Source organism: Osmerus eperlanus, chromosome 3, assembly GCF_963692335.1.
Source record: "Osmerus eperlanus chromosome 3, fOsmEpe2.1, whole genome shotgun sequence".
NCBI lineage: Eukaryota > Metazoa > Chordata > Actinopteri > Osmeriformes > Osmeridae > Osmerus > Osmerus eperlanus.
Genome location: NC_085020.1, coordinates 11,895,609 through 11,920,531, shown reverse-complemented (window position 1 = coordinate 11,920,531; position 24,923 = coordinate 11,895,609). Strand labels below are relative to the sequence as shown.

At 41.2% G+C, this 24,923-nt stretch overlaps 1 protein-coding gene across 1 annotated transcript in view; it reads right to left on the bottom strand.

Moving 5' to 3' along the window:
* The window catches only part of LOC134017540 (contactin-associated protein-like 5), a 51,244-nt gene extending 26,558 nt beyond the window's left edge, over positions 1-24,686 (bottom strand). Inside the window, exons 1-3 of the mRNA XM_062457261.1 lie at positions 24,386-24,686; positions 10,592-10,702; positions 8,188-8,381 (exon numbers count right to left, since the gene is read on the bottom strand). Of these exons, the coding sequence (XP_062313245.1) occupies positions 8,188-8,381; positions 10,592-10,702; positions 24,386-24,458 (378 nt within the window). The 5' untranslated portion in view covers positions 24,459-24,686. The remainder of the gene's footprint in view (positions 1-8,187; positions 8,382-10,591; positions 10,703-24,385) is intronic.
* Positions 24,687-24,923: the final 237 nt, after the last annotated feature.

Here is a 24,923-nt window from a genome sequence, read left to right as displayed (position 1 = left end):
TTAAAGTGACAAACATGTTAACTCCTCACTAATTACTCAAGCGTTACCTTGTCATCCTGCAGGAACTACTTGTGATGGGGACCATTATTTGAAAGTGCCAAACATGTTAACTCCTCATTAATTACTCAAGCGTTACCTTGTCATCCTGCAGGAACTACTTGTGATGTGGACCATTATTTTAAAGTGACAAACATGTTAACTCCTCACTAATTACTCAAGCGTTACCCTGTCATCCTGCAGTAACTGTAATCTGGACCATTATTTCAAAGTGAAAAACATGTTAACACCTCACTAACATGTCACCTCGCAAGATCTACTACATAAAACAACTGCAGTGATAACATTTTTTTTAATTATATGCACTGGAAGTTTTCCATGAAATCGTAAAAGAAAATCCTACATAATGCAAAAATGCACATGGGCATGCAATATAAATAATTTTGTAAAATATGTCTGAATGAAACATTTTTTGTTTGGCACAATGATGAAACCTAGCATTTAAACAAAAAATGCTGTATTTTGGAATGAAACATACACATTCAACAAACTGTGATGAGAAACTGAATCAAACATAATGGCTAAACAAGTAATAGTACATGGCTAACCCTAACCCAAATTAACGTATAGGCCTACTCACTCTATAATGAGTCTAGCATTGGCCACTACTGCGAAATACAACAGCAACGCAATTCCAAAGGGATGAAAATGATGAAGGATGAAAGAACAAATGGCAGGACTGTAAAATAACTTGCTAGATAACCCAATTCAGAGAACAGGGACATGGCCCAAAACGCTAGTACAGCTGTCGGCTAGTTTGTAAAAAGTCCCATTCATACAAACTGTATAGTATTGCAGTCGAAATTCGCACTAATTCTACAATTCGAAATTCGCACTAATTCTACAATTCGAAATTCTAGTGAAATTCACCTAGTCGTTATCTAAGGGATTATGTTAGCCAAATACTGGATATTTACCATCCATAAAAATGTGCCAAAGGATTTCGCGCTCCAAACTCACTCATTGAAGTTGCACCAGAGTATAGGTTTAGGGAAAAAATGACATGAATTTCAGGACAAATAGGTTTCGGTAAGCTAAATCGACTGGATTTGGAAAATGTACCGGCCGGGATTTGATATTTTCTGAGCTGCAGAAAGACGTAATAGCAGTCATATTATTGGGGGGGACGTGTTATAACGTTAATATTCATAAACTGGTTTCCACAAAGAACTAATTTGAGGCACAAGCTTCTGAAATGTTATGACCATGTTAAGAGTAAAAAACCCCCACAATTGTTCACTTTTTAGACATTACTTTTGTGATTAGTAATTCATTGGTTATTCTTTCTTAATTGGTCATAGTTCACAAGTAGTTCTCAATGAGGATATATTTATTTAGTAATAATCAAATACCTACCAAGGAACTACCTTTGTCATAAATTAGCTATTACTTACTGCTTAGTTAATCTTGGTTCCATATTAGTTAATAGTATTAAATTCGGTGTTAATGCAGAACTACCTATTACTTCCTGCATAGCTACTCGTTAACAACGGACCATTATTCTAAAGTGTTACCTATATGTTTTATGTTTATGTCTGAGGTTTGTGAAATATCGAAGTACAGTACATCAAATGAGAAATTGCATCTATGCATACTGTAAATGCTGTACACACACACACACACACACACACACAAACACACACAAACATACCCACACATCCATAAATATTCGTCATATTGTCCCACTGCAGTCATCAGTGTACAATGAAGTCCTCATTGAAGTCCTGTGTTATTACAGTATGAATAGCACAGCCCTGTTCAAAGTGCTGTGTTATTACAGTATGAATAGCACAGCCCTGGTCAAAGTGCTGTGTTATTACAGTATAAATAGCATGGCTGAATCCATTTCAATTTTTTTCCTTAGCATGAGCTATTTAGCATGCTGTTTGAATTAGAATGCCCTGGAACCATTTACATGATGCAATTTCTCTATTGTTTCTCTGTTTATTTCCTTCCCTGCTTGTGTCAGAATCACCTCACTGGCCCTCATGGTTTTTTCTTATTTTTTTCTATGTTTCAATTATACACCTGGAACAGTTGTTCTATCAGAAACATCCTCTCGTTTTCTTACTTAGCCGGCCGCATCAGACATGTCTTGTTTTCGTCGAATTAAGCTTTATAGCCAAAACTAGCTCTCCAACACAATCAAGCCAGCTTACTTGAAAAACACAAGTGAAATAAATGGGCTTATTATGGATTGTTTATAAACAGAAAGTCATTATGGGGTGGCCATTTAGCACGTAGCCTGGCAATGATGTAACTACCTCCGCAGCCATGCTGTTGATGTTGTATTTGGACAATGCTGATGCATCCTCATTAAGATGATGTCTTCTGTGTTGGCAGTGTATTGATCTGAACATTTGGATCGATATGATAAAGTCTGTGAGTGTCGCAGAGTCACTGGGACCAGATATTTTCTCCTTACGCTCCTTGAGAACAAGCGAAAGGAACCAGGGGACTTCAGATTGACATCTATCGACTGGAGATTCAGTCTACATGTTTGTGCTTAACTGAACCGTGCTAAGTGGTGCGATGTGTTCCAGGGGACAGCATTCACTTCAATTGTAACTCAACTGTACTGTAACAGGTAATAATGCCGTTTATTATTTATTTTTTCCATATATTACACAACATCATAAATATGTCAGATAAATAAAAAACCTTGGATTCAAACATGGTCAAAAACATCCTACATGTGTCCATGGTAATTGCATCACTGGAAACACAACTTTCACATGCGTCACTTAACATATGAACCTGAGGGACCAAGATCCGTGACCCTGACAACTTGATGTACAACAACCTCACTCAGGTGGGAGGAAACCTGCGAGCAAGAAGCTTAACACACTAACCCCCCCTTCCCAGTTGTCTTGCATCATGTTGCCTCACTCCCTCCAGAGACATGGAGTCTATCGCGTAAAGACGACAAACCATGTCCCAGAATGCTCCTTGTTATTCCATATCGGAAAAAAAAGTTGTGACAATACATCCTGGTAATTAGTGTGCGGATGTGATGCCTGAGTCTGAGGACTCAGGCCCGAGGGGGCTCCCAGCTCCCAGATGAACCCAGGGCTCAGGTTAGTCACTGTCCACATGAACAGCTCCCAACCTCGCCCTGACTTCATTATTTCTATTCCTGTATCAACTCCTGAATCCTCCCTCCTCTGTCATTAGAGGTCTTTACTGCCCCTCTCCCGTGTGGTCCTCTCTCGAGTCACTGACATCAGCTGAATGACTGCCTGTCCCTGGGTGAAGCAGAGCGCTCTGCTGCTACTGTAGCTGCATGCGTGTGCTGCATTGCTACTGCTGGAGACATAATCAAGCCAAACACACTAGAAGAAACTCATCATGTTGCAGAGCTACCTTCCAGTAGGTTATTGATCCAACCCTAGTTGTAATGTAACTAGATTCAACACAACAACCATTAATTGTTAAAATCAGGATGCTAGATTAGTGTTGGAAACTTACAGGAAAGTATCTACAGATACAGAGTTGGAGACTGACAGTCTCCAACTCTCCAATGAGAGTAAGACAGACACTCTTCATAAGAGCAAAGAGTAACAGAGAAAAGTAGAGCAGGGTAGAGCAGAGCAGAGCGGGATAGAGCAGTGTAGAGTATAAAAGAGCAGGGAAACGTAGAGTACAGCAGGGTAGAACAGTGTAGAATAGAGGAGTACTTTAATAAAGAAATGACACAGGGTTAAATATGAAGGGCATTCGGGAGGAAATGACCGGATGTTTGTTATTTCTAATCCCCCCCCTAACCCCGACAACTGTTTACGTGTCAAATACAGAGAAAACCTGAGTGCCATGGTTACCAGGCTTATTAGAGAGGCTAAGACAGCAAAGCTCTCCCATTGGGGAGGGGGAGGGAAGAGAGGATAGGGCAGCGGTGGAAGGGGCAGGGGTGGGAGGGGGAGGGGGGAGCAGGAGAGGGAGGCAGGGGGAAGAACTATGGAGGAGGCAAGGGAGTGCTACTTTCCTCCACTGCATCAGATTTTCCGGTACAGTTGCACATAGGCAAACATCTGAGGAAAATCTATTATTTACTCTGTTCAATGAGAGGGAAAACACAGAATAGCACCTGGGATGAGACTTGAGATGGGAGATGATGTCATCACATCTGGTGATCTGCTGCTGCTCTGTTGATGTGTGGTAAAAGGAAATTGAAATATAATCATGATTTTTAATTTAATACAAGTATTGGTAACACTTTATAATAAGTCAACACTTTTTGGCATTTACAAAGTGTTAGCTAATAGTTAGTTCATCCTTCATAAAACATTAACAATACATTATTAAATAATTAGCTAAGCTATTATTAACCACTATGCTAATCATTAATAAACACTGTTAAAAATTATTTATTTGATTCATAATACAATTTATAAGGTATTTGATTACTGCATTGCCATACTTTATGCAGCTTGTTAACATAGTTTCAAACCAGCAGTAACATAAGCAGTTAATGGTTCATGAGCTCTTATAGAAAGCATTAGCAAATAGTGTTAACTATTTACATAACCTGAGTAAAGCATGAGTAAATAACTAACAACATATTCTATACTTATGGCCAAGTTAAATACATGATACACACTAATACTGAGCAGATGTGTTAACAACTATTTTTTAACCACATATTAACGATGCAACTTGTGATTAGTAATGCAAGTTCTAAAGAATGTACTAACTGTTAGTGAAGGTTATTTGCATGATCTAATCTAAAGTGAGAACTATCTATGCCTTATTAAACATAATAAGTTAGTTTATTATCTTAACACTTTGTAAATTTCAAAAAAAGCGTTGGATAAAGTGTTACCCAAGTAGGAATATAAAACATGAAAGATGATTGACAAAATAATGCTAACCTGCACTCACACAATTTCATTAGTGATTTAAATAATACATATCTTAATTGTATACAAATACAATTAAAACCATTAGCTTTAAGTTCTTTTGTAGTTTTTCATTTTACTTTTAGTGAAAATATATGACTCATTCATGAGAGCAGAGAGGGAAGTAATATATTGAAGCTAGCTCTAACCTCTACATAGAAGGTTTTCTAGAAATCTTGTCAAGAGCTGCTGTTTTTCTCTGAATAAAATATGAATGATAAAAGTAAACTATCTTCACATTGCAGAAACACTGTTGATTCATAGCTGCTCAGAGACATACAGTATTTCAGTCAAATAGTGTCAAATACAAACAAAAAAATAGCCAAATCGCCAATAGATTGTACCTTCTTATAATCATACAGTCAAAGCCTTATTCCATGTTGTACTCTGAAGCTAGACTGAAGCTCAATTCTAAAATCCTAATAAAAGTATTTCTCTCTTTTCCTCAGAACTGATTCAAGACATCAGATAGATATTGAAACCACTGAGATCCTTCCGTTAAGGGCCCATATTGATCACTAAAGAAAACAAATGCTTGGGTTTGGTCCTCAGAAGATCCATGAACAATTACAAACTCAACACCCTTTGTCCGTTTCCTGAACAGCTAAATGAGTCACATACTCAATATCAATTAAACCCATGGAAGATCTCCATTGAGCATCGGACCATAAGGTCTAAGCCACCCAATCCTCAAATGAGAATAGACTCCATATTGATTACCTACAGGCCGCCCAGGCCACCATGTAATGGTAGATTATGGTGCTGGAATCAAGGGATGAATAGGAGGGAGAGAGTACACATGATCAGACTTCTGGTCATGTGATCCACCAAAATGAACAGGACCTTGGAGCTGGTCTCCAGGAACTAATGAAAGGTGTGTTTGCTTGTGTTTCCTTCCAGCCTAAGGCAGTGTGACGCCCACACTGTCACCAGGAAGATGACAGAAGCACACAGGGCTAATGAATCCTGCTGTTTTAGCTTCACCCCAATTTGTATGCAGGGACGTATCTGCTGCAGCTGCACTGGTCTTTCAATGTCTTTGATCCTGGGACTTGGAGAAAATTACCAGCAGCATGTCAATGAATACAATTCTTTTAAAAGGTGCTCTGTCTGTGTGACTTTCTTTCTTTTTATCTTTCTTTCTTTTTTTTCTGTCTTTCTTTCTTTCTTTCTTTCTTTCTTTCTGTTGTTATTCTCATCCTCAGCCTCTCTTTTCAGCTGTCTGTTTCTGTCTCCATCCGTCTCTTTCAGAGCTCTTTCTCTCAACTCCCATCTCTGATTAAAGAAACAAAAACTTTTTTCTTCTTCTAAAAAGTACCTTGTGCGCCTACATCAAAATATGTTTTTTTTCTGACACCTTTCATGGGGAATTATGATGCGGTTGAACTTCTGAAACCTCAGCAGCACAAGAGTTTGAACCACAGTGACATTCTTTTCTTATCAAGGACAAAGTCGCTGTATGAAGACAAAAAGCCCCAGAGACTCCTGGGGGAAACTGTTTAATGGAAATAACTGACCACTCGAGCAACTGAGATATTGGTCGATATCCTTCTCACAATGTCTAACGTTAAGATTATTATGATTATGATTTTTACTGGAAATCCTTTTCATGAATTTCTACATTGAATGCTTTCTCTACATAATATGTTATAACCATTAATTATATTGTGTGCATTAGCAAAGCATATGGTTATCAAATTCAAGTAATATAATTTATTAACAGGTCAGTTTTAAATGTCAATCTTTTAGATTTCTCCAGGTGGATCAGTATGTTACTCCTTGTCACTTACTAGTTCAAGTCCCAAACATAAGCCGAACAATAGGTTTTTGATGCATGTTAAAATTTCTCAATTCCTCCATGGCTTCCCTACTGTTCTTTCAGCACAATAAGTCTAACATAAATTAGACACAAGTCCTACAGAGCCAAGAGCAGCTACAAGCAGAACATGTCCTTGAACATGAACCATTGACACGACATCTTTCAAATCTTCCGATTGTCCAACATCCATATATTTGGGGTAAGGTAATAACTGGGCTGAAAGCACTCAAAACGTCTTGTGCACTTTGCAGACCACTCAAAAGAGTATCGAGGTTGGCCTGGCGCTAAGTAACAAGTGAGAGGTGAGGACTGAAGTCAGCGTCAGGGTTACTGGAGTCTGACAGAACAAAGACCACCACGCTGGATCCAATGGTGGCTCCACCTCCATCAATGCAGTAAGGAATACTGGGATGGCTGTTCACTGCAGCAGGGCTTTCAGTCAGTCAGGCCCTTTAAGTGGAGTGCACTTAAAGACAAACCTTCCAGCTATGTGTAGCAATATGCAGCTGTTGCCTCTGTGGTCTTCCATTTAGTGGACTGTTTGGCTGAGGAATGATCAGGAGCAGGACCGATATTTGTCCGTGCATAGAATGTGTGTCCATTCACAGATTATATTTTGTTACTGGATTACTTTATGTTTGTGTGAGTCAGTCACAGCATATGTTGCCATTCAGAGATGAGCTTTGGCATTGCTCTCAGCACTTCACAACTTGAAATAAATACCATTGTTTCCATAGTCTATCCTATACTACAAGTTTTTAAAGAAATACTGTATGAAGATGATTACCATGATTATCATGTGATCCACAATGTGTTAGAGTCATGAATAAAAGGCTCTTAGCTAAAACCCCTCATCTGAAGGAATTTCTAAAAGATATAGCAAAGAAAGTGCAAGAATTCAAAATTCTTGATCATCTCCTATCTCTCCCCAACAGTATCTCTGAAAAGAAGAGAAGACTTGAAAGCACTGCTTCAAACTGCCGAGGGGAGATAGAGCTGAGAGGCAAAGAGGTCTTATTTAGCAATGTCATTTTCCAGCTTGATTCAGATCTTTAGTACAGCTAAACATCACATTCAGCATTTAGAAGGTGGGCGCTGACAGGCAGGAAGAGAAGTCTGTCCCTAAAGATGCCCATCATTATTTTCCTGTCAGCTTCTGAAATAAGTGTTTATGAAGCTTGGTTGATGTATGTACTTTGGGGGATTAACATAACTGACAGAGCGTTTCTTCTACTAGTTAATAACTTTAAATGCTATTCTGCATTGATATCAGACGTGTTCAGACTACTGTGTGATATTGTTACAGGTTAAAACCTAAATGAAATCTGGGAAATCTGAGCTTGTATTACGGTCCATGATCATGCAGCACGTAGCAGCACCATACCGTTGACACCGATCCCCCCAAACAAGACTCACCCCAACTCCGTGGTCCTGCCGGTACTGCTGCCAAGCCCGGCCCGTGTCACTGTAGAGAAGCAGGAAGCTGCTGAGCCAGTCAGAGCTGCCGTAGCGCCCTTGTGTGGCCACGGCCGTCACCTCCATCCTGTCTCTCAGATCCACCTGCAGCCAGGGCTGCCTGTCCAGCACCAGGGGAGACCAGCCTCCCGCTCCTGGGGAGAGCACACAAGGGAGAGTCATTGGACAGAAAGGTTGAGAGGAGAGAGAATAGGTGAGAAGGAGAGAGAGAGAGGAAAGAAGATAGAAGTAGTAAGAGAGAGACCGAGAGAGAGTCGGGAGGAGAGAAAGAAAAAGAGTGACCAAGAAAGAGAAAGATAGTGAGCGAGAAAGCCAAACTTGCTGACTGAGCTGTCATAGGTGTCACTCGACATGAAAATACAGAAGGCTACACGCGCACCACTAACAGATGGCGAACAGTACTTTCAGCTTGTGCTATAAGACTAGAGGGTGAGGAGAATACAGAGAGTGAGGACGGCTGTGTTTGATCACAGAGATGGTTATGCTGTACAGTGACTTGGCTACATGGGGATACCATGGATGAACTCTGAAATAGCATGGGGAATTGAACTGCGCTGTTTACATTGAGGTTTATAAATAAATCAGTTTATAAATAAATAAAATGGTTTATAAATCAGTTTTCTATATCTGGGCTGGATGGGATTATAGTGGATTTATTGTGATGGTTCCCTAAATTGAACTGACCTTTCTTGCCAAAGTCTGCAGAAGGGCATCTTTACATGTTCTGTGAACTTTTTATCCATCATAAGTCAACATAATTAGTAAAAAAAGACTTTTCTCCAAACTTGACTTTGAGTCTGAGGACACAATAAGTCGTCAGTGATGGTGTCTGTTCATCTGCTCCCTCAGTCTGGTCTTGCCTGTCTGTACTTTCTATGTATGATCTCTTTATCTGTTATCCACACATGGATTATCTTTCACGTTTTAGATATCTTCTGTTGGTCAAGTGTATTAAAAGCTAACAGAATGAAACAAAAAAACTGCTTTTATTCTGGTCTGACATTCAAGCTGCTATTCAAGCTGTTATATAGAAATATTTTAGGAGAAAATACAGTTGGGGTGTTGTCCTGATAACCTATAGCCTATTGACTTTGCTTCCAAGATAAACTTGCCGAGGCAGACATGCCGAAAGACAAAGATTAATGGTCGGTAGTGTTGGTGTGTTACATTGCATGCACTTAATCATGTTCCTCAACACACTGTCATGATCTCATGTTAGATTTCTGCAGATCATGCAAGGCGACATGGAAGAAACAGAGTGTAGATATTGAGACATAATGTATCATGTGCTCCATGAAGATATGTGTATAACCCCACAAGCTCCACAGCTATCAGGCTGGAGAAACAGGTCAGCTCTGGCAGGAAGGTTCATTACTCAGCCGCTGTGGGCTGGGACACAACACCATGGGAGCAGATGAGTGCAGAATATCAAACCAGAGTCTCCACCACGGAGGAAGCATCGTTTACGGAGCCCCCCAGGGAGCAGCATCGTGCTGTTGTTACAGGCACACATAGCGGAGGTTGGCCACCGCTAAGAATAACCTGAGATACAGTTAGGGTATGATAGACTTGCAAAATGTGTTTGTGGCATATAAAATATGTATGAGAATGTTTATATTTGATTGTTGCATATTTATGAAGATGTCACAGGTGGACACACTCATAAATCAACTAGTCTAAAAACATTTTCCGTCAGTCCATATTAAAAAAACATTCGGAAAACCAACACAAGATTCACAGCAAGTGTGTAATCAAAAACAGGTGTTAAATTCTAGCTAAAACAGGTGGCAACACCTTTTTACGACAAAGTCAAATCATGAACTTGAATGACACCATTTTAATGTTTACCATCTTTTGATCAAACATGTGTGGTTGATTGGTATGGATTAAGGAACACATATATTTTTAAATACCTATATCTGAGTATTGAACAGTTCTGAGTGAGATTTGGAAGCTCATTGACAGAGCTAAAGTCTTGATGTTTCCTCTGGGAGCGAACATAAAGCTAGGACTGGTGTTCGGCCAGACTTTGCGACTGTAGCTAACCCAGCAGTACTGGTAGCACATTCCGATTGGTAGCAAAATATGATAGGACACTGATTAATGTCTTCACCATTAACTGAATGTCCCAAGTCACATGACCCAGTTTTGCTAGTAAGTTGAAAAACCTACTAGTTTTCCTCTTCGGACATCTCTGGAAACCAAGGTGGAAGCCTCAAGATTTCACATAACCAAACACAGGTAATCTACAGTCAACTGCATGTGAAGATAATGCAACAATGATGGCCTCTCGGCTGTTGTTGATAACAACAGCCGAGAGAGTGTTGTGTCTAACTGTACTTACCATCTCGCCTGTTAAGCTTGGCGTACTGAGGGCCGGTGCTGAGAGAGGACTGGGTGGAGCTCTGAAAGGACGATGGAGGCAACGTGGACACCAACGGGCTGTCACAGTTATCTGGAGGGAACAAAACAGCACCAGCATCAGGTTAGCGACTTCCTCTGGGCTCAGTTTACCTTAAGTGTTCATTGAATCTTACAGTATTTTTGCACTGTCCTATGAGCAGAGTTATGCAATATTGTAGTTGAGATAATGTTACTGTGTACAAATACAGCTCATTCCTTGGCTCTAACCACTGAGGTATAATCTACTGTTAGAACTGTGCACTTCTGGTCCTTGATTATCTGCAGCACGTAGGGGCCTAATTGTTTAACATACACTTGAGTTGCTTTGAATAAAAGTATCTGCTAAATTAATTACATTTAAATGCAATTTCCTGTATTTGTGAGATGACTAGTTATTACTATATATTTAATATGTCATTAAACTCCAAAAAAACATTTAGAAATCCTGTAAGTGACTAATGTATGATATACCACGTATCCATCATGCAATACTGATATCCCAATGTGTTAATCTTATTTTGTGTAATCCCCTTGAGTATCATACTCTGCCTCCCGCAAATGATCGATGACTATCTAGTGAGATTTTACTGCCTGCAATACCTGACAAATGACATCATAGTGTGGGGACAAATGTGGAAGCCAACTCATTACACTGCAATGACACCGGAAACAGTGTAGATAAATGGGTGGGAGTCAGGGATGAACCTGGACACAGCCTCTCAAAGTCATGCATGTGCCGATGGAATACTCCCTCTTGTAACCTTTTCTTCAGGTTTTATCAAGCCAGGCTATTCTTTGTGCAGTGGGATATGTGGTCTAATTACCTACTTTGTAATCAGTCAAATGTGACTTTTATGATGGAGCACCGCAGTAAAAGTTCGTTTTCTCACTCTCATCGTCTATGTGACAGCAATGAAAGGAAATAAACTCATCTCAGAGATTAGTCATGCGTGTCATACATCATCGATTTGAACCAGATAATATAGAATTTTGAAGATTCTGATTGTGCTCTGCAGTATATTACGGCATGGTTCATCTCCAGAGGAATGTTCTACTCTAAGGATTGGGTTATGCAGAACCAGAGCCCTTGAAATGACCGACAACAAACTGCTCTGCAAGTGTTTGAAGCGATCCGTCTGTGTCCAAAGGGGATACCCGTCTCTTTAATCTGCCATTGTGGGACAGAGTCATTTTCAGTTCTAAACAAAACAACAAGCAATCGTTGTTCGGATAAAAGACCACAAATAGTTTTTCTTCATTTGCTGCTTGCAGTTTGCCCTTACTCGTCACTTGACACATTTATTTATCTACTTGGAGCAGTGTCAAGAAAACCCAAGGGACAATCCATTAGTATGCTGTATTATTCAATTGCGGCTTCAAAGCATCTGTGTTGCATTCACTTGTTTTGCTAAAGGGATTTTCTCAGGCACATATCACACATAGTTTTCTTGTGCTGTCTGTCAAAAGTTTTCATTATTTCAGTGCTAGAGTCCAGTCCCATGCATTTTCTGTGGTCAGCCCAGGTCTCACTGGGTAAGTATTGGAAATGGTGTAAAAAAGTATTTCCCAATTCTCATTCTCAATAGAAGAAGGTTCCTGTTCCTACATATGCATAATTTCTATTTCATAACCTTAGACTCTCCCTGGCACTCTATTCCTCCCTCCCACTCACGTCTGAGCTTCTTGATATTTTTTCTTCTCTCTCTCCCCCTGATGCTGTTTCTCCACACTTGCCCGCCTCCACCTCAATGTCTCTCTCCCCTCCTCATTAGAGAGCACTTCCTCCTCATCTCCGGCGCTGTGTGACAGCTTTCTCCCTCGTCAGCTGGACAGAGAACGAGCTCTAAACTGCAGACCTGTCACTGACCCCTCCTCCCTCTCTTCCTCTTGACAGTCCTGGACACATCCCACAGGGCATCTGCAGGTGAACAGTGGCGTTCCCAGCGTCCGCTGAGAGGCTAGCCTCACCCTGGCCTCACCCCTGCATGCATTTTTACTGAATGATTTGACAAGCAAGAGCACATGGGAAACAGTGCTCTGAAATTAAGGCCGACGTGATTCCCCAGATGTCCGCCCCGTGGCTACGCCCGTCGCTGTGACTGGTGTGGTTAAATACATAGCAGAACAGGCTAAGGAAAATGAGCATGCCTACATTCCCAATGGGCGCTAGTTTTAGTTTCCCCGCCTTAAGCTGATTATTCAGCTAATTAACCTTTTAGAAGCTGTTCAGTGAGCCTGACATCAGAAAACGATGGCCAGGGGTTTATGAATCGATCTCTACCGACACAGAGTGACAGCTGGGAGAAGGGGGGATGGCGATGAAAGAGGTAAGAAAAGGGTAGAAGGTGGAAAGGGCAGGAGGTGGAGAGATGTCTGTAGCCTGTGGAGATCTCTAGTTATTTCTCAGTGTGAGTGTTTCCGAGGCACATCAGAAGGGATACCGTTCAGACACCAGTCGAGACAAGTTCTAACCCTGGAAGATGGCTTTACATTTTCTGTACAAAAAGGATAAGAAAAACAGGTTGAAAGTGAGGTTTGGACTCTAAGCTCTGAGGCGGTGCTGGACAGAGAATTATATGATACCCTGCCTTAATCTTACTATGGGGGCACTAAGTACCTAAAGGAATGGACAGCAAGAAGGCTGAAATCCGCTCAGAAACATACAGGATGTTGAATCACTTGGATGTGTCCTTAAGCTCTTAGCGTTTTTTGAGACAGAAACTTTCAACCTTTCACACAGAGGGAAGAAACACAAAGACGTCTGTAAAGATTGAAGAAGCTGTCTTTCCTCTTTCTTTTGTTTTGTTTACAGCATCATCTCCATTGGTTCTTGTCCTTCTGGATTTCAAAAACTGCCCTTGGTGATGGATATGCATGCATCTAGGTTTGTATCAAGTTTAACTGGACTACTCAGTCCTTGAAAGAAAGTAGAGCTTTAAATGAAGTTCAATGAATCTAAGTAGTAGGTGTTTTTATCTTCATATTGTGCTGAGACTGCTCACAAGCCAGATGCAGTCCATCCTTCAACCAATTTCTACACAAGTATGTGCTCAAACAGGCCTTTAATGTAATGTTGTCCCATTTTCTAACGTAATGGCTCTGTCTATGCAAACTGCAATAGTAAAAAATATAACAGTAAAGCAGTTTGTGGCAGGAAAAGAAAGAAGACTGTTTCGAAATACACAAGTTTAGAGTCAGGACTAAAGCTGGTTAAGGTTGAGGTTAGAGCTAAGACAAGATCTAGGGGTAAATAAAGGAAGAGACAACATCCACCTTCTCTCTCATTCTGGTTCATTTGGTCTTATTATAGCTTGTCATCACTACTACTGTCGGATGATTCTGACGGAGGTGTCCTGGACCATAAACCTTTGGCAAAAGCCATCAGCATCAAGTCTACAGTTTTAACAGTAGCCTACACAACGGGGACTTTTTGCATCACACATTTTGTTTTATTCGTTAATATTTTTTTTTATGTGAAAATTCCAAAAACGTAAAAGCAAAAGTCAATCATACGGTGACACCCACTGAATGTATAAATCATGTTCCCTCTCATCAACACATCCAGTCTCCCTCCTCTTCTTCTGGTCAGCATTCAACCTGTCCTCGCGCGTCCCACCCAGGCAGTCTTTCACTTTCATCACCACAATAAAAATGACTAATTGTCACCTCTCACAGTAGCATCAGGTACAGACCTATGGTAATTAAAAAGCCCCACCTGCCACATGTGTGGTGCCACAATGCACTGGGATAAAACAAATCTACAACAATGAAATTGTTGTGTTTCCAAGTCTAAACTAAATTAAACATGCTCATTTTAAATCCATTGGTTACAATGTCATCTTGTTTGTTATTGGATAGAGGTGTGCCTCTGTATGTGAGGGTGCAAACACCCATTCTACACAAACCAATAACTAGAGCATGGGCCTATAAGAAATTATATAAGTCCTATTACTAGGAACAAACATGAAAAAATAAGATGTTCATGAAAAAATTGCTGTGTATAGTTACTTTTTCCTTTCTTTAAGAATAGACTTCTAACTTTACTCCCACTACCAGGTAATATGAATCATTAGTCAAAGAAATGTAAAAAGAAAAGAAGAGAAAATCTACTTTGTGATGGTTGAAAAAGGGAGATCACCACGGAGCTCCTCTGAAGAAAGCTGACACTTGGAAGACCATCAGCCTTGTTTGAAATCCTAGACCTACTTTGTAGACCTTTCCTCCCAAGGTCTTGGCTTCTGCTGAACAGTGACTCTTTAGCAGAAAACACACAGGAATTCGCTGACATCGTTTTTGACAGCTTTTGATAGAGCTGAAAAAAATATATTTTAAAGCCAACTCCAGAGTTTCTTTTATCTCCACTACTGTGTGTGTGTTCGCAATTTTGTTTTCAATGCATTAGTTTTCTGATCATATGTTATTTACATAGTAGATGAAACGCTTCTGGCTGGGGATTGAAGATGACATTTCCTGGCCTTTCTGACAACACATTCTTATTCAGATATCTTATTCTCTTCAACCACTGCATTTGTACCTCTCACAAGAATCGATGGCCTTGAAAGCGAAAACACAAAAATGATAAAGATAATTGAACATCAATATTGACACTGGGGAATTCTCGGTCATGCAGGCCATTTCTGACTGTATGTAATGAAACTAATTTCCATTTTAATATACCTAAACATTCCCCCCCTTTTTCACCCTTGTATCATGGGATCTACTCACTCAAAAAAACAACCCATCTCAACATATATTTTGATATGAAGATATATGAATAGATAAGTAAACAGCTTCTTGACAATTTGACATCATACAGTTCATTATGCTCTATACTGTACACATGTAATTTTATATTCCAAGAGCCTAAACACTATCTGCAATGTTATTTACCAACCAGTCACAATAGTGCATCTGCTGGGTATCGTACCCTGTCCTGAGTCAATGAGAGCTTAAATCCAATCAAACTATATCTACACCACTTAAATCCTGAGATAGATTTTCTTGACTGTTTCATCAAATCGCCCACAGGCTTTCATTAGCCTATTACCTGTTTTCTGAGGCATGAAAAACAGCTAGGGATTAACACCTTAAAAAAGGGTAATGAGTTGTTCATGGTAAAAGAGCTCATTAAAGCTCTACCAACAAGACTCCATAAAAAATGTAGTCTTTATCATGGATAGGGATTATTGTACGATCATAGAAAATAAATACAAGTTATAATTCACTGAAAATGTAGACTATGTGTGGTAAGGGCATGCCAAATGGAAAAACACAATGCATTTTGTTTGCAGGCCCAAAGTAGCATACCTGTACTCTTACTCATACCCCCCCCCCCCCCCCACACACACACACACAAGCACACACACGTACATGCATGTACACACACATGTTTAAATCCAGCAGTGTGAGATTAGAGCACTTCCAACAGGCAGGAGGAGATTAAGAGGCCAGTGATCTGAGCGTGTCAGACTCCTCTTCCCCTGATCCAGCCCTGCCAGGACAAGAAGAGCAGTGAGGTGGGGTGGAGCTCCTCCACTTACTGCAGGAGCAGGCTTTGTTGATGCCATTGAGCAGAGCTGTGTGTGTGAGTGTGCGCGGCAAAGTGTATGTGCATGTACATGTATGTGTGTGTTTGTGAAAAGCAACTAAGGACAATGAGGACATAATAGGAACTGCCAGCAGTTTGATTACAATGACTACTGTACTCTCTCCATTAGGGATCCATTCAGTCTTATTTGTTACAAGAGGCTTCATGTTTTATGGATATGATCTTCTCTCAGTTGGAGGCCTGCTGATAACATTCCCCTTCACAAAAACTAACTAGCTGTCTGCTAGACATTCTGCCACGGTACGCCATGTTGAAGAATGATGGCTTGTTTTTGGCCTACTGGATCTCCTCTGACCTGATTTGACTGCACTCAGATCGCTCGCCAGCAGATGTCTCTTCTGTCGAGTGGTTCAAGCTGTTATCTAAGACCCAAATAAGGACGGGAAGTGAGATATCTGCCAATGTACATTACATACATCACAGCTCTAGAGCAAATTTACTCTGAAGGGATTTGATGTGGACTCTCTCTCTTCAGTCTGCGCTGCAGGCTGTTTGCTCTTCCTCCCTTCTTATCTCACTTCTCTCTCTCTCCCTCTCTTTTTCTTGCAGCCAGAACTTCTTCCTCCCTACTCTTAGAGATAGACAGAGAGAGACCGAGAGATAGCAAATGTTTGACCTCTCCCCTGATAAATACCTCCAAATCTAAAAACAGATAAGTAGACTTTCCCTACAATTAGGTTACACATCATACAGTATATGACTTGAAGTCAATTATTGAATGTACGCCCAATGGATCCAAACATGCTATCTTTCCACTTTTATTTATCAGTGGGTGATAACATGTTACGAACACAGCTTGAACATTTTCATATCAGCCAGCTCAACATGTGTGCAGGAACATGTTTAAACACTTCAGTTCCACCCCTGTGGCGCAAGTCATCGGGCTGGAATAGAGGAGGCCCCGACTGGAGCCGTGACTCAGCGTAAAACAGTTGGTGGTCGTATAATTACATTTCCCTGTGGTCAGCACGTTAGGACTGATGCTGCTGGCGCTAGCGGCACCAAGCCATGAGGGAAGATTTTAGGTACCGGAGCTCTCCCTGTCTTTCTCTCTGTCCTTCTCTCTCTATTCTCTCTGTGCTTCTCTCTTTCTCTATTTATCTATCTTTCTTTCTATGTATTAGTCTCTAAATCTTTCTCTCTGTCTCTCTCTACAGCTTTCTGTCTCTCATTTTTTGTGTCTTCTCCAACTGCTGTTAAAGACCAGTTTACAGATGAGTATAGTGCAAAAAAAAAAACTTAAACTAAAAGTGCCTTACCTTTCCTTATTGGATACAGACTAGTGAGCAAAATTATCAGAGTGGGGGAGTAGGGGGACTGGGGTGACATAATCGCTTACAACACACTGACAAGACAGGTGGGTGACTGAGGGAGATTTTCTCCCAAAGTGTTAGAGAATTATCCACTGAAATGTGACACACTTTGCATGTAAGCACTTTTCACCCTGACAGGTAAGAGGATGGGTGCATACTCAAATCAAGTGCCGTCTCCTAAGATGCGAGCACATGGTATTTCTGTCTCCGAGATATGTACTGATAAATCCTGAAGGCTCTCATCCTAAAATAAGCTTAGAGAGGACTGTGTCAAGACAAGGGCTCTTCTCAGTTCAGGTGTTGGGTTTGGATCTCCCCATGATAAAGTCGACCCAAAGTGAAGGGCATGAAGGCTGAGGCTTTGGAGATGTGTGCTGAATATCAAACAGCAACAAAATCAGCAACAACTCCATAAATCATGAAGGTACACTAGCATATTACTGCTGAGGGGGAGTCAAAGGATTCTCTACCTTCCTCTCTTGCTAGGTTTCTGCTGGTAGAGGGAAAAGGGAAACAATTATTGTTTCTTATGTTCTAACCTGGCTATTGGATTCATGGGGGATGCATTCTAGAAATGTACATGGTACAACAGCTGCATCAATAAGACAAAGCAGGGATAGGCATTCTGTGTTCCTGCCCATACAATGGAGTAAATATTTTTCAAACTATATGTATGTGGGATTTATATGTACAGTTTGAAGTCAATATTTCCGTAAAGATCTTAAACCAAATACATGTATTTTAGAGACATGCACACACTATCTACTATTAGAATCTAAAAGAAATGAGCCCAATACGTTTATTTATTTCTTTACTTTTATAGAACATTTTAAATATGCTGACTCATTTATGATTTATATTTGATAATTTTATGGTTCAGAAACCAGATTCTGGAAATGTAGAACCCCTAACAAAGAACTCACTCTGACAAAATGTGCCATATCTTTTGAGAGTGCCTCTCTGCAGATTGGCAGGCCATACTGCTAATTAGCAAGTATCTCAGACACCAAACAAACAAGCGTTGCCCTACAATGACACCAGACTCGTTTATGCTAACAAATCGCCCTATATTCCAATAGATTTCTTATGTTGTCTCCTTGGACTGAGGCACATTCAACTCTTACTTCAAACACCTTTGTCTGTCTATGGAACTCATCTTTGTGTTTGAGTGAATCCAAACATACATTTCTTGACTGGGAAGGATATGTAAAATTTCTGTTCATATACCTTTTCCTTCTCCATCCCCTGCCAGGCATAACGAGTAAAAATCCAAAGTGATGGTTCTAATCATATTTGACACTGCAGGAACTCCTTTCTCACATGGACTAAGAAGCTCCTTTAGAGATTGACAATGGATTCCAATTGGTTGTTTTAGCTTATAGACTAACAGGAAGTGAGTTTGCCTTGGTGACTAGCCCGTTAGCTTGTCCTTCAGTACACATTAGACTGGAGGGGGACCCCTACTGGGGAGGCAAACAACAATTTGTTTAAATTGAGTACACTTGTTGTCTGATGCATGCCAATGCTATCAAGACTTCTTTACACAATTCCATTGTTAAATAAAGTGCACTTTTGGGCAAATGTGCACAATGTTATCTAAGGTCTACTGTATACACAGCACTCTGAGCATCAATATTAGCTTGCCGTCAGTGTCTGATCTTTTAGAATGTAAATGCCACAGTCTCCACTGGCGCCACATAGTCAAATAGATTTTCATTTTTGCACTAGCGACATCGTCTCTCTAAATTAATTGCTTCAGATCATATTTCCAGAGCTTTGTTTGTGAGTGGGTGTGTGTGTGTGGCTGTGTATGTGTGGGTGTGTTTGTATTTGCGTGTTACAGAGCTTTGTCTGTGTGCATGTGCGTGTGTTTTTTTATGTGGCATTTTGACCCTCTTTAATAAAATTTAAATGAGATTTTCTTTAAAAGAAATTAATTTCTCACATCAAAGGAGAGGGATGTGTTTGTGTGTGGTAATTACTGTCAACTGCACGCACAGCTCTGAAGTTGATGAAAGCAAGTTGTTTCCTTCACAGGCCACCATGATTTCCTCATAATAGGTTATCAGATGAGGAAACAGGACTAATGAGAAAACAGAGACCTAGGGTGCCTTGAACTGCACTGGCCTTAGGCCTTGTTTGCGGCAAATAAGATGATGTGGTTTCCTCTCTTTACTATAGACACCAGACAACCCCACAGAAATGGAGACGGAGGGTTATTGAGGGGAAAAAGAAAAAGATTTACCACAGGGATGTTTGGACTGATAATTCTGGACTATGGTTTATTATTATTTGTGGCTGCCCACAGTTTGGATGCAGAACTCCTTCACATCTGTGGCTTCAGTCAAACTCGGTTAACTCAAATTATTTATATTCTGCTGAAGTGGAGTCCAGTGCTGATTGCAATGGATTCAAAGCATTGAGCCATAAGCTGTCTTAGTAAAGAAACAACAGCACAGCGTCAACAAAGCTAAATTTGTTCCAGATTTGATCCAAAGGAATGCCTTTGAATTAAAATGCCATTTCACTGCTGTTGTAGGGCTTTCTTTCAAGCCAATAGCCATAATCAACCACACAAAAGAAGAGCCAAACAGCATTTACTTAAGACGTCCTGTCAGAAACAGAAGCACTCAGACAAGGAGCTGTCTGGGAAGGAAAACCATGAATCCAGCAGGAACGAGGCTGTACAGGTTGTATCCACCACATTTGTGTTTGTATAGGATTTAGATCAAACCCTTTGGATAAAGACAGCTCCTTTTTCATTGCCAGCTGTATCGCTGCCCTGTCCTCAGCTTCTTGCCAATGCAAACATTTTGATACCCCCTGAGCCTGACCGGGGCGTATTATAATCTGTACTATCTCTGATCTTGGCAGAGGGGCGGCTATGCCCGTGAAGACTTTCCCGATCCAAGAAGTGATAACTTTATCACAATGTCCTCCTCAAGAGCAGGTCAAATGCTGAAATGCCTTGTTGATGGTTTTGAGGGGGAGGAAGGGGGAATTGGGTGGTGTAGGTGGGGCGGGTGCTCATTTGTAATTACCAAACACCTCTGAGATGTCATTCTAAATAAATTATGGTGACACTCTGTCAACTCGTCAACATCCTCCAGCACTTTAATTGATCTCATCAGTCTTAACTTATGGGGAAATAGACCAGGGGCAAAATTGCATTTTCTGGAGGGCAGTTAGAGTCTTAGGAAAGTTACTAGATATGTCCACTGGTGAATCGAGCCCACTCCATAGCCTAAATTAGGCTGGTGGAAAGTCTTTGAAGACATCAGTGTATGGGGTGAAAGAAATTATTGTCATGTATTTTCCACTTTCCTCCTCACACCTTTCAAGGTCAGTTCTGCTCAAAGTGCCCACAGTGTGAAATGTTCAATCTACGACGAAGATATTAATTTACATTTAATAGGGCTTCAAAGGTTGACAGGCAATATCAGACTATTCTGGTGTGTGTATGTGTGTGTGTGCATGTGTCCATAAGTGTGAATTGCGTGTCTGTGTATCCTTCTTGTTTTTGAAAATCCCTTTTCAACTAGAGTGTGCGTTGTCAAGACCCTTTTCCCTGTGGCATTGACAGGATCTGGAACAATATGTTAAAGCCAGGCCCAGGGGAAGTATGTCACCGGTTCTGCTTTCACTGGGAGCTTTTGTAATGGAAACCCCCTACTGTTTCCTGCCCAAGGCAACCTTCAAATTCACACTCTCCCTCCCAGCAGGCACTCACCATTTAAAACGCTTTGCATGCTTGACCTCATAAAAAAGTTGAAGTAAAAGACTTTATCACACTAATGCTCTGGTCAAAAGTCCACAATCCCCCACAGAGTTGGGAATGTATTAGGAATGTGAAATTAGGCAGGTCTGCCGGACCTGAAATAAAATATTCTGTTAAAAAGGGAGGGGAAGATATGAAGATGCAAATGTAGGACTGCTTTATGTAGATCCACCTGTCAGCAGCCGTAATGCAGGGCTCCTGACAGGTGGAACCTCCGATTTCGGCTCCTTAAACAATCGTCCTGTTTATCCTGTGTTTTCACATTTAATCCGGTCCAGTTGTACATCCTCACATGTTCAAATCCACTCTTGGCGTTCCAAAGATATAGTATCTACCCAGCTGTCTTACTGCCATTCCTGGCACCTCAGAACTGTTTTGGCACTCCCTTTAAATGTGAAGTTCTCTTTTTTCAGATATAGGTGTTGAGACTGTAATGTGTGTACCATCATCTTCGTCTACTATGGTTGGATGAAGCAAGCAACCAACTTGCACAAACTGCTGCCTGTTTTTGTGGCTCTGCTAAATAAGATTGGACCAAAGAGTGAAATTGCCCCTACTCAACATTCCCCAGTTTATACCGAGTCTATTATAATCCCATTACCAACAATAACAAAGTTGCCTCCACATACAGTGGGTTATAATCCAGAGCTACGACTCTTGGAGTGGGGAGTTAGAGGGCGTGACAGAGAGAAGGGGTGGAAAGTGAGAAAGAGAGAGAGATAGATAGATAGAGAGATAGAGAGAGAGAGAGAGAGAGAGAGAGAGAGAGAGAGAGAGAGAGAGAGAGAGAGAGAGAGAGAGAGAGAGAGAGAGAGAGAGAGAGAGAGAGAGGGAAGGGGGGCAGAAGGAGAACGAAGGAGGACAATTCTCTGCTTCTCTTTATTGAGACATTCAGGGGGTAGACATGCGGCAGCACCACTCAGTCTGGAGCAGACCAGCCTGAAGAACAGAGTCCTGCTCACCCAGTCAACACCCCCACCCAGCAGAAAGCCCTGCAAGATACTAGCCACTAAGGGATATTGATTCTCACCATCACTGACCCAAGATAGAATATTGCATATTTTACCCTAAAGCATGCCAACTCTCAACCCACATGCAGTAGCATAGGGTCACTCAACTAAGAGGCAGAGGAAGGAGGGGAGACAGAGGGAGAAAGAGAGAGAGGATAGGGTGGTGGGGCGACTGAGGACATGTCCTCTGAGAGGATGTGGCTGCCATTATCTCTGTCACCTGACACAGGGGCCACACAAACCAGCCATGATGGATCTCTGGCCTCTCCTTTAGTTTCTCAAAAGTAAATATGAGAACAGCCATTTGCTTGTCCTCAAGGAGAATCTAGACGTTTCATCTCTAGAGCACTGTGTCAATCCTGATCATTGGATACATTTGAGAACTGCTGCCATGATTGATCCACCCTTGTGTTTTGATGTTTCTCTCAGAGTAGGCAAAAGGAGTGACAACAAGGCCACCCTGTTCAAATCTAAGTAGGCAGGGTTGTGATTGATGCTTAATGGTGGATGTTGCTGAAGACAATGGGAACCTGCTGTAGTTGTACATTCCATCCATCTTGAGTCATACACACTCCGAGTACATATCATCATGTTTAGAATGAGGAGGAGCAGAGGTCAGGTGCCGGCTTTGAACTGCTGGAGCGAAAACACTGTTCAAATTCACAGCGGGGGAAACTACAGTTACACTGGCATTTCTATAATTTAAACAGCTTTAAATATGCAGAACGCTTTGAGAGCGACACTTTGTGTGGAGTGTACCACAAGAACATCCATCACAGCCCTTTTGTGGATTTTAAATTAATGAATTGTCTTCAAAGATGTGGTTAAAACATTTGAATAGATGCTTTCATTGGCTGCAAAAGTCCTCTTGTTTATCTCTACAACATCTGACATCGTCAACCACCGAGTCACAAACAAGTTCATGTCACCTCAAACTACTCCAGTTTCAGGTTTGGAAACGTTCCTTGTGTGGGGGATGATGGTGAATGAACAGAGGTCTGACAGGGCTCATGAAGCAGGAGCTTGACTTGTTGAGACAGTGATCCTGAAAGAGAGCAGTTGGCTCAGACTGGTAGACACAAACAAACCTCAATGATTCTTCAGGCTAGTCCACAACGCATATTGCAACAGCAACACAAGGAGAGGCGATTTATTGTCAAGAAAGCAAAATAAGGACATTCAATGTTACTAAAACCATATCTGTTGTAATCAAGGTATTACAACAACCAATACGACACACACACACACACTCACACATGCACACACACAATACACATCCAGATTTGCGCACACACACATCTAGACACACACACACAGCCATATCTCACATGTTGGAGGGCAACCATATTCAGTTCCACATATATTTAATTTGAATATATTACTCAAATTTTCAATTACTTTTTAATCTGCAACTGTGTCCATCCAACAGTTCTACTTATGGAGGTGTATCTACATGTGTCTCAGCTTGTTTTATAGTTAGGATTAACCTATTCAGATCATAATCCATTAGGATATGTCTCTGCCTCTCTTCCAAGTGTTCAATAATGTTGTCAGCTCCTCTCATTGACCTCCATCTACTCTGTCTGCTTCTGACCTCTAGTGACTGCGTGGACTCCGAAATTAATTAGAACAAACATTCGACCAAACACTAGACAATTTACCCTACCGCTTGCCGGTGGAAGAGGGGTTTCAAATGTGCGCATCTTTTCAACGGATGGGTGGATTTATTGTTTTTTCAACAGCAGTGTGAATGATTCTGTTGTGAAGCGCGAGTCCATTATTTATACTGCCCCTGCTACATGTCCGCTGAACACATGATTAATATTATTAATCGTCAGTGAATGTGACGATATTCCTTTGAACCCTGCTTTAGCCGGTGAGTCAGTCAATCGTTTCTGATGGTGATAGCGTTGAAATACAATTTGGCATACTCCCGAGTCTACTGATTTACGACAAATAACAACTGCTACGAATGCCATCACTTATAAACACTTAACATATGTGGCATATAAGGTGAGTTACTCACAGTGACTACCCGCCAGCCCGGTACCAACGACGCAGAGCACGGTGAGACTGACGGCGATGGCCAAAGATGACATTTCCACCTTGCTCGCAACCGACCAGATATCCAAGGAGCTGGTACAGTATATCCTGTCTAAGAGAGAAAATAGCTCCGGTGCCGAGGTAAAATTCCAGCCGTTGTACTTCACCTTAGAACCATGAAGAAGCAGGACAGTAAGCGCGCGCTCACAACATGATCTGCTCACTGTTTACTGTTCTACCTGGCTCCGTCTCACACACTCTCTATTTCTCTGTCTCTCACACGCTCACTCACTCTCGCTCTCTCTCTCCTCCACCCCCCCTCCCCCCCGCACACACACACACACACACACACACACACACACCCACACACACACACACACACACACACACACACACACACACACACACACACACACACACATCTCACACACACATCCACCCCTCACTATCTTACATGCTCTCTCGCGCGACAAATACCCACAATCAGTATACCCTTTTCCTAGTTGTTGCATGATTTGCCA